The sequence below is a fragment of the Paralichthys olivaceus genome, chromosome 24 (assembly GCF_024713975.1).
Source record: "Paralichthys olivaceus isolate ysfri-2021 chromosome 24, ASM2471397v2, whole genome shotgun sequence".
In the NCBI taxonomy this organism is placed as follows: domain Eukaryota; kingdom Metazoa; phylum Chordata; class Actinopteri; order Pleuronectiformes; family Paralichthyidae; genus Paralichthys; species Paralichthys olivaceus.
In genome coordinates this window covers 934,601-945,390 of record NC_091116.1, presented here as the reverse complement: position 1 = coordinate 945,390, position 10,790 = coordinate 934,601, and the positions used below count along the sequence as shown (strand labels likewise).

General features: G+C 39.4%; 2 protein-coding genes across 6 annotated transcripts; both read left to right on the top strand.

Moving 5' to 3' along the window:
• Nucleotides 1–762: 762 nt before the first annotated feature.
• LOC109639719 (uncharacterized) lies at nucleotides 763–5,990 on the top strand. Of its 4 annotated transcripts, none has more exons than XM_069520634.1 (6): nucleotides 763–1,303; nucleotides 3,670–3,999; nucleotides 4,226–4,258; nucleotides 4,335–4,457; nucleotides 4,549–4,583; nucleotides 4,677–5,990. In XM_069520634.1, the coding sequence occupies exons 1-6, from the start codon at nucleotides 1,198–1,200 to the stop codon at nucleotides 4,986–4,988; spliced, it is 939 nt and encodes a 312-aa protein (XP_069376735.1). In that variant the 5' UTR covers nucleotides 763–1,197; the 3' UTR covers nucleotides 4,989–5,990. The 4 variants fall into 4 exon arrangements, with proteins under 4 accessions (XP_069376735.1, XP_019958882.2, XP_069376738.1 ...); XM_020103323.2 differs by having other exon boundaries at nucleotides 825–1,303; nucleotides 3,673–3,999; XM_069520637.1 differs by lacking the exon at nucleotides 4,226–4,258 and having other exon boundaries at nucleotides 825–1,303; nucleotides 3,673–3,999.
• A 173-nt stretch (nucleotides 5,991–6,163) lies between these two features.
• Nucleotides 6,164–8,010, top strand: LOC138406945 (uncharacterized). Of its 2 annotated transcripts, none has more exons than XM_069520648.1 (5): nucleotides 6,164–6,303; nucleotides 7,040–7,369; nucleotides 7,444–7,489; nucleotides 7,578–7,699; nucleotides 7,883–8,010. In XM_069520648.1, exons 1-5 carry the CDS (start codon nucleotides 6,231–6,233, stop codon nucleotides 7,936–7,938), a joined length of 627 nt encoding a protein of 208 aa, XP_069376749.1. In that variant the 5' UTR covers nucleotides 6,164–6,230; the 3' UTR covers nucleotides 7,939–8,010. The 2 variants fall into 2 exon arrangements, with proteins under 2 accessions (XP_069376749.1, XP_069376750.1); XM_069520649.1 differs by having other exon boundaries at nucleotides 6,185–6,303; nucleotides 7,043–7,369.
• The last annotated feature ends 2,780 nt before the right edge of the window (nucleotides 8,011–10,790 follow it).

Below are 10,790 nucleotides of genomic sequence, written 5' to 3'. Positions count from 1 at the left end.
TCACATCCCGGTCACCACCTGTTCCAGAGACTTCCCTCCAGAAAAAGGTTTCGGGCCATCAGGACTAAAACCTCTCGCCATCTGAACAGTTTTTTCCCCGTGGCAGTGGGGCTCACAAACAAGCCCCCTGCTTCACACTGACTCTGCACCGCACTGACTCTACCCCACCACACCCCACCCCCTGCACATAATTTATAATTTATTATATACTACTGGCACTATCACCAATCTCTGCACCTTCGCACAGCACGTGCCCATAACCCTGTTACTCTGTTACTGTATATATGTATATACTATATTTTATTTTATTTTATTTTATTTTATTTTATTTTATTTTATTTTATTTTATTTTATTTTTATTTTATTCAATTTCTTATATATTGTTGTTTCTTATATTGTTGTTTTATGTACATAAGTAGTGCACCAACGACACCAAGGCAATTTCCTGTATGTGCAAACATACCTGGCAAATAAAAGAATTCTGATTCTGATTCTGATTCTGATTCTGAAAGTGGTTGAGATCTCCTGACTTTTTGTGGCATATATTGTGGTCCTACTTTTCCCTTAATACAGCTCAAGTCGCATCTATTCAACCCTGACATCATAAGAATCACATTTTAGATTCTCAAAAATGACGATGCAACTTTTTCCAGAAGTTAACTACAGCAGTAACAAGTCATCTAAGATTAGAGGGCTCTTTGGAACCTGAAAGATTCATAGGTCGATAAGACGGAAGGTGTTGCCTTATAGTAACCACACACTCACAAACAAACATCAGAGTGGGCATCAGAGCTCAAGAGGCCACAGCATCCCCTCTCCTCTTCAGTGCACTGTACATTCTCCGCTGAAACCACACAGCTGTGCACGTTTGCAGATGCACACGATGGAGGAAAGAGGAAGGGGGGGGGGAGTCAGCTTGAAAACACTGTCAGCAAAGAAGAAGACGTAAAGGTGCGAGGACTTAAACAATATAGTCAGAAATGATAAGGAAGTGACAGGGAAAGCCTGAAACCTTGTGAACCGTGTTGGACCTGCAGCATTTGCAGAACCAAGACCACCCACTGATCTTGACTCACCTCCAGTACATTCAACGCCCCTCGTTTCAAGGGGAAAGATGCAAAGAGAAAGAGGAAGCAGCAGGTGCAGTCACAGCATGTAGTTCTCTATAATGATGCATTTGAGGAGCATATTCGAAAGATGACAGGAGGCTTCACCAGAGATCCCATCATGAGGCCTCACCACTGGTTCAGCGCCCTGCATGTGTCCTTCTGGGCAGCGCTGGTTCTCACCTTAAACGCTGGCGGTAAGTTAATTTTTGTGTATCGTGTTGTCTCAGGATTTCTGTGGCGCTGTTCTTCTGTCCATTGAAGCAGTGTTTATTCTTGTTTTATTCTGTCTGGAGAGCATTGTAATCTGAAGCCTTTCCAAAGGGGTCGGAGGCCAGATTTCTCTGAAGGTGTTGAACTTAGAAGTGCTGCGCTCAAGTCCACACTGGATTCAGATTTTTGGAAAGACAAAGTAGGCATATATCTATTTGCCAAACTCCATCTGCATGATTCTGCCTCAAGCATGAAAAGCATGACTTGTCTTTAAAATCGGGGAATTTTGAAATGAACTGAGAAATTTAAATAAACATAGTTTCAGGTCCCAAAAAACCCCTCTAGACAGTGTTTTTACACATGTGGGTGCTTGATGGAAACAATTACAGATTTTCTCTCAAACTTTAAAGAAAGCATGCATAAAACAATGTGATGAGTTTTCAAATGTAACTCATCATGTACCCACAAAATAAGAGTGTTGATTACAAACCGGAGGTCATGATTGTCCAGTTAAATTCGTTCACTTGCAATGAGAACTACCTGCATTATTTTCTTATCTTTTAAAAACAGTAATGACTGTGTGAATTAATTTATTTTCTGTATATATATATATATATATATATATAGAGAGAGAGAGAGAGAGAGAGAGAGAGAGAGAGTCTATGACTTTAAAGGTTCTTATCGTGGTCTGTGGGCAGGATGTAAATTATCTAATAATGTCTCACTGTGGGCGAGTGATTACTTCTTATTATTATCATTTCAGCTGTAATAAAAAATTTAATAAACATGCAAAAAACATTCATCTCCAACCTTATTTACTGATCGATGATTTTTTATGAAACTTTAATTTTTATTGAGGTTTTGTAGGTTTTACAATTTAAATGAGGAAAGTGTTTTATAATGCAAAATAAAACAACAATAAAGGTGAAAAAGTCAAGGGATAGTAAACATGGTTATCTGCATACATTTTCCAAATATATGGTACATAAATCATGATCAGTCATGTTTCAAGGATTCTTCTCTGTGTCAAACATTTTCCTTCATTCTCAGCTTGTAGGTCATTCTGTCCATGGTACATACCTCTCTTAAGATTTCTAACCACTGACTTAAAGTAGGTGGTTCACTCCTACACCAGTTCCGTGTTATTGCTTTTTACATGTTATCAATAATATTTTTGTTAGATACTGTCCAGGACATAGTCATCCAATCTTCCAATGTACATCACTCTGGATTCTCTAGGTATCACATATCCCAAAATATTTTGAATTATGTTGTGTACATTTCCCCAGTATGAGTTCAGTTTATGGCATTTCCAGAAGATGTGTGTATGATTTTCTTCTCTCTCTCCACATAATCGCCAACATGTATGTTGGGGACCAGTTTGTTTACTCTTCAATTTAAGTGTAATGAAGTAGCGGGTCAGGTTTTTCAATCCTAATTCCCTCCATAGTCTTGAACTTGTTGTTGTGTGCTGTGTTTCACACATATTCTGCCATTCTTCTAGAGTAAGTAAAAGTTAATATTCATTTCCTTCTCTCACTTCTCCTTAATGTAGAGAGCAGAGGTAGCTTCTGAGTCTGTGATGTTTCGATACAGCCGTGAAACTGCTCTGAATGTGGAGCCACTGTATGTCTTAATCATTAACTCAATTACACCATTCAAGGTTTTTACAGTTTGTATTTCCTTCACAAAAGAATCCCTCAACTGCAGGTATCTAAAATGGTCTCTGTTTCCTCATCCATAACTGCTTTTCAATTCCTGGAAGTTCATTAGATGTCCCTTCTTCATTACTGTACACATTGCTCTGAGCCCTTTCCTACCCCAGTCCCTGAAGTTGTGGTCACTTAAGCTTGGCTTAAATCTGTCATCAAATGCAAACCAACTTATCTGTTTTATATCTCCTCCTATTTTGTATTGTTTGACAAAATCAAACCAGATATTGAATGTGTGCAAAGTTATTGGATCTATAGACTCTTGTAATGACTTCATTAATTTTGAATCGCCAATCAGGGACTGGGTTGGAATATCTGCCACCACCCACTCAATGTCTTTCCACCCAGCACTATAATCCTTGTCACACCACTTGACTAATGGTCCAAGTTGTGCAGCACGATAATAGCCTTTAAGTTTGGAAGTGCCACACCCCCCTTACCTTCCTCTGATCGATGTGGTTTTAAAGTTCCTCATAAGAAGTGCAGTTTACTTTCTGTTCCTTCAGCTATTTGTGTTCGCAAATTCAAATCAAGTCATTGTCAAGGCATGTAAGGATCATAACAACTGTCAATGACCATTCATTATAAAACATGTTTTTATATATTTTTAATCCTCTTGTATTGTCATTTTTCCTCAGCAGGTGAAGAATCAGACTGTACACCAATAATCAACGTACGCCGCAACACGGCCTATGAGATCTCCCTTGGACAAGACCTTGTCATTAACTGCACAGTTGAATTCTGTAATAAATCAGCACCAACAGTGCTCTGGTACAAGCTGGAGGAAAACACAGCTCAACACGTCAATGTCAGCAGTAGCAGTCACATTAAAACTGAGTGGAAAGGGGTCAACCATTCCGAGGGGGTATCGTTTTTGAAATTCCAAAATATACTCAGCAGCGACTCAGGTCTGTATCGGTGTCGAGTGGGAAATGATGTGGGTCACTCCATCAACGTCTCTGTCCATGGTGAGTGTGACTTAAAAAACCTGTGTTCACATCAAGATGAGATAAAAAAGAAATAATCACTATTGTATGATAAATGCACAAGAGCAGTACTGGATCCAGAATGTAAAATATATCAGATATCAAATTCTTGAATATTATTATTATTAGATATTGAGTCTTTATTTTACCCCTTGTATTTCCATGTCGTAAAAAACCCTCAAAACAATAGCCCTGTGTTGTTTTATAGGTGGTGCTGAACACACATCGAATAATAATACAAGTAAGGCTTAACTTCCTCTGAATCATGAAACCGTTTAAACACAAAAGTTGAGATGAATTCCTTCCTATCCTTACAGATAGCAGAACTTCTGATCCAGAGCCCCTAAAACATATGTGGATGTACGTGTACTCTGCTGCTGGGACCGTGGGATTCGTCACCATAGTGATAGTTTTAACTGTATCAATACGATGCTGCAAAGGTGAGCTGTTTTAAAAGAAATTCAATAAAGGCACCATGCGGTACAAATCAATGAGTCGGAAAACAATAACCGATCCGTCAAAATCTTGCAGGGAAACAAAAGAAAGAGACACAAAGTGAAAATCAGGTAAGACCAGTAAATGTCACACTTTAATCCACCTCATCCCATTTTAAATCCTTCCAACGATGCAATGGAATATTCTTTCTTGGATGTGTGCAGCACGCAGCAATTCCCATGGTCGAGACCCACTCCCCACGTGGCGGCCTCCAGCCTTCGCCGAGAGCAAGCCCCTCTGCCCCGCCAGCTTGTCTATCTGCGCCGAAAGACCCACAACCCGACAAGTTGGCCGAGGGATCAAGAGATCAAGTTTACAGCAAGGTGAAGGAAGACAGAAAGAGAAAGAGGAATGCTGCGGAGGAGGGGACCAGTGTTGTGTACGCGGCACTCAACCATCGGCTGCCATCGGGGGCCGCCGCTCGGCCACAGAGGTCGCAGGAGTGTTCGGAATACGCAGCTATTCGTGTGATGTAAACACGCAACAACCACAGGAGATGTGGTGTAATGTCAGTCCTGACGTGTGCTCGAGTGAATTTGGCAGAAGTTAGTGGAACATTTCAAACTGGTAAATCACAGAGGAGCTACAACGGCCCTCGTACAGCGAGGATAAGGTTGTTGTTGCAGCCGGTTTATCCCCCTCTACACGTGCACAGGTCTTCTCTCTGCTCAAGATGAAGTTTGTCAGAGCTGTTCTGGGAACGTTGTTGGTTCATGTACAATATGAACGACACGAGAGCAAAAATTAGGGAAATGTCAGCATGTGCACAGGTTCTTTCTCTTCCTGCCGACTGCATCTCACATCTCAGTATCGCTGAAAGTTTGACAAATCAAGAAAGTTAGAAGAACTTAAAATAAGAAGTTATGGAAATACCCAGAGAGCATTTTACAGAACTAAGGTTGACTGATCGAGTAAGAACCAAACCTGTGACTCAAACCTCCGTATGAAGTATTCATGTGTGATAATTCGCTACTGAAAACACCCCCCAACTAATTCACTCTTACTTTTGCCCAGAACCTACAATGACCACTTTTCTGAAATAGAAACATTTCATAAAAAATAAACTGCATTTTCTAAAATCTTGTCCCGTTTTTAAAGATTTAACACTTTCAATCGGAGCCAGTGAACGAGGGCTGAACGTCACAGACATGATGAGAAGTCCTCAGCGTCTGTAGAGCTAAAGCGTGATTTACCAAACTAAATGGATTGTTACAGACTTTTTTACAAACTGTTTACAACTAGTGTGCTTTTGTTTGCGATCCTGCTTTGCGATGTTTGTTAAAAACTGTGACTTCACCCTCACGACTTGAAATGTTCTTCAGAGTGACATCACACCTGAGACAGTAATGGTTTGCATCCTGTATCATATCGACTGCATGAATGTAAAAAATCGCTTTTGTAATCTTTCTGTAACTTCAAAATAGAAGAATGTAATAATGTGATGTTTTTGTGCAATCATATAATATAATGTGTGTCCATGACTGCTTGATTTGAATTGAGATTATGTTGGGCCAACGCTTGCTTTCACTCCGTTTGCTGTAAAGGAGGAAGCAGAAAGTTTTTTTTTTATCTATCAGGGTTGAAAAAAGTGTGTGTGTGTGTGTGTGTGTGTGGAGATGCAGCCCCCCAGTGAAATCATAATCAGGAAGCAAAGTCTTCCTCGTGTCATTTACTTCGAGGTATAGAGGTGATCATCTGGTTCTTGAAGCGTTGTCACCATGAGACCTGACGGCCTGATCATCCTTCCCGTTTTTATCTTGGTGATGCTTGTCTGCACGTTGGAAGCTGACAGTAAGTTGGTGTTTATCATTTCAACATCATTCCCTCAGTTTGAGTCGTAATCACAAATATGAGTCAGTTATAATTCTTGGATTCATTGTTTTAATTGTATACTGGTGAAAATGGGGATGACATCCAATTGCATCCTCTTTTAATTTACAGTACAAAGCTCTTTCCCTGTGTTTTCAATTAAAAAAGACGTAAACCAACGGTTACTTCTCGATCTTTGTCAGTAACAAACTTGTTTCCGCTCAATCGCTTCCTGCAGGCTATTGTCAGTGGCGCAGCAAAGAACCACAAGATATAAAATTAGACAACCACGTTAGGTCCCCATCCTATTGTCCCGACAAACATGACTGTGTCCTTTGGTCTAAATGCAACACATTAAAAACTACGCAAACCTTTCTGGAACCATAATGGGTTCGGTTAAATGCCGGTTCTATGGTACACTTTTTTTTAGTTTGTCACCGTCAGTCAAACACACACCGACACTGTCCAGAAGAGGAAATAAAAAAAAAAAACCTTTTTGGATGATAAAAATAATGTTGATAATATGTTAAAAAGACACAAACAAAGGAAAATGTCTAGAAAGTTGGGTCGGCACTTTTTCAGGAGTTTGTCTCTTCGATATGAAGAAAGCAGCAGGAGATCCTGCAACCACGACACAACAACTGTCATTAAGCATTCGTTAGTAAGAATCTATCATTTTATATATTTTTAATCCTCTTGTATTATCATTTTTCTTCAGCAGGTGAAGAATCAGACTGTACACCAATAATCAACGTACGCCGCAACGTAGCCTATGAGATCTCCCTTGGACAAGACCTTGTCATTAACTGCACAGTTGAATTCTGTAATAAATCAGCACCAACAGTGCTCTGGTACAAGCTGGAGGAAAACACAGCTCAACACGTCAATGTCAGCAGTAGCAGTCACATTAAAACTGAGTGGAAAGGGGTCAACCATTCCGAGGGGGTATCGTTTTTGAAATTCCAAAATATACTCAGCAGCGACTCAGGTCTGTATCGGTGTCGAGTGGGAAATGATGTGGGTCACTCCATCAACGTCTCTGTCCATGGTGAGTGATGCTTTCTGCACTGCAGGATTTCTAGACTATACTGATGCAGGAAACTCAAGCTGAATGTTTTTCAGGTAATATCAAGGCCAAAACAGTTGGGTGGACGACTCTCTCTCTCAGGCAAGAGCTTAATTCGATGCTGTATCACATGCAATTCATTGTATTTATTTAAATGCTTCTTTGATGCTGAATCAAATGTCCTCTCTAGTCCGACAGGAATCCCGACAGCTCAGAACACTGGCTTGTCATCAGCGTGCTACGTTACTGGGATCATGCTGTTTGTCGTCATTGTCATAGCGATATACGTTGCACCAAAGAGACAGTGTGGAGGTGAGACTTGATTTGATTGGTTAATTCCTCGTGACCAGCACTCTGCAGACCACCTACTGAAAGCATAAGGTCTCACCTGAAAGATTCCAAATGGCACAATACAATAAGAACAATTAAATGCACTGCATATTTACTATCATGATTCTGAGAAGAGAAACTGATCCCACCTGATTTCTGTCCAAGGTCTCTGCTGTGCAGGACAATCCAGGAACACGCCAGATCTGAGCCGCCAGCCTTAATATCTATGAGAATGAGTCGTCTCAAAATCAATCTGCTAGATTGACTGTAATTGATTAAAGAATGGAATTACACCTACTTTGCTTTGTGTTCCTTTAACCCCCTTCATAAAAGCCTGTTCACTGTCATGAATGATGGTGAATCTGACACTTGGACTCCTGGTGTAAAAGTGTGAAATGTCTCATATGAGAAAGTACTATTGTTTAACCTAGTGTGTGTGTGTGTGTGTGTGTGTGTGTGTGTGTGTGTGTGTGTGTGTGTGTGTGTGCATGTAATACATTTACTCGTTCATAGTTTTCTTTCCTGTGCAGGACTCAATTTACGTGCACACATTCGGTACCAATACCTCTTTTAACAGTGATTGCTTGTGTGTGTTTGCACCTCTGTTCTTTTCTGTGGATGATGAACTGAAGCTTTTCTTCTCTGGGCACGGTGTCTGGTGCATTCGGGAGCAGACAGCGTGTCGACTGATGAACAGGAAGCAGAAATCAAACCACAGGAAGCAGAAATAAAACCACACTTAACCATATGTAAAAACCTATGACAGGAAGGGATGGAGGTTATTTTACAGTTGAAGATGTAAAATTAGAAAATATACCCCTCGACTCATCATCAGACTCACCCAACTGTTAAAGATTGTTTTCAGAAAAATATAGTCTCAACTACTATTAATGTAACAATTTAGCTATATTTGATTTAAAATATCATCTTTAATGTTTACAGAGCTAGTTTAGCAATTTTGTATTGAATATGACTATAGATTTAGCATTTTAACATTGACGAACGTGCTTATCTTGGATTTACACATCGCACACATGCATAATATAACAAAAACATTGCACTAAATTCAGTATAATGCATTCATGTTCGCACATGCATCTGAATTAGCGGTTCATTGCTTATTGTAGGATGAGGTGGTAAAAAAGACGTCACCTTTAACCTGCAGACATACAGGTGGAAAAGACACGCAGGGAAAGAAGATCATCCCTCGACGCATTTCAGTTCAGACCAAAACGCTCTGCACCTTTAAAACCAGGAACCACCTCAGAAACTTTGTGATGCAGTGACAAAAAACACATTGATCTCTGTGATGTTTATTTTTCATTGCGGCCTGAGTAAAAGACGACAAGCGAGCTACAACATGTGTCACTCGCTGGGTACAATGTGCAGAACGTACGTTTAACGGCTGTTTGAAGCACTTTGGCCTGTGGGATGTGATACTTCTGTGGTTGTAAAAGTGCTTCAAGGTGCATTGCTTGCACGATGTGACACACACACACACACACACACACGTTTAACTCACACCAAACCTGCACATGCATGCATCGCCCACCAACCACAATGTGACACATGCAGGTAGAGACACATTGTCCCCTTCAGAGCTATTATCAAGGAAGCTAAAACTAAACTAGCTAAAACTAAAGTATTTGTATATTGAGGTATTTGGTGCAATGGAGGTAAATAAATAGTGAACAAAAAGAGGAACTAAGGCCAAATTGGACAAGAGGAAAGTCCCTTAAAAGCAAATCACACGATGTTGCCATTGAGTGCTGTAAAAACAAAGCAGCATCCTGAACTTTCATCAGATCAGATGATACCTTATCTTCGTTGATTCAACTGTTTTCAGAGCTAAATATTTAAAAATCTTAATAAGGTGAATACCTAAATCTCTTAAGGGTGATTCCATAAACATTTCTGGTTTCATTGTTCGTTAATTCAATGTTGGCACCGAGTTTCCTTCAGATAAGCCTCTGTTTTATTATTAATGGGGAAATTATTTGCTTTAATAACATGACAATCAGAATAAATCAGTCAGATGCCACAACAAAGGAACGACTGGCCCTTTTCCTGTCTCGGGGACGTATGTGGAAACAAAAACGTACATGAGAGGCGTTTGGAGAGAATTAATAATAGACCACGTCAGACTATTTCAAAATATTAGGGGAAAAAAAGTCAAGGAAATGAATCAGTTTCTTCCAAAGAATGAAAAATGAACACATATTTGTTTTGGAAAGAGATGTTGAAAAGACTGTGGACATTTCTTTGGACAATTTATTGAGTTTTTAAACCTCTGAGCAATAGCTGAAGTTGACCTTGCAGGTTAATTAGAGTTATTTCGAGGCAGATCATTTCAAAAATGTCACGAGAAATCTGTGAAGCCACTCCTAGGGTCTGAGAGTAAAAGCATGAAGTCACTTGCGTGGGCTGAGGAGGAAATGAGTTTCCTGTTGTGTAATTTTCTGGTGGGTTTATAATGTACCACCCACAGCCTCCACACGACCATCACCCAGAGTTTAGTCGTGAGGTACGTGAAACATCTAAAAATATTATGGGAGCCCTGTAAGAACTTTCCAACTCAGAATAATGACTTACTATCTAAAGATAACGACTTTCTATTTCTTATCATCTCATAATTTTGATTTACCATCCCATAGTTAAGCATTTCTGATCTCATAATTTAGATCTAATCTCACAAACACAGACGATTAAAAAAATAAGCAATAAAAACAGAAGTCTCAGTTTTTTTTTTTTTATTTGACTCAAATTAAGATAATCTGCTCTTTAATAAATTCTGACAGATACAGGAAAGTGAAAACTGCTAAAAAAATCAATGAAGACAGAAATATAAAACAGAGAGGAACAAGGCAATGTTAGAAAATATCATATTTACAGCAGTTTTATTATTTTTTGCTAAATTCTGTAACAACACTTTAGGTGTTTATCAGATTTAAACCTTATGATAAACTATAGATCATTGACTTCAGTATGAAATTAGATTAGATGTAAACATCCAATAGCTGTGTTTAATTATCAGAATAAGAGTTCCACAAAATCACTCCCTGTACACTTTCCT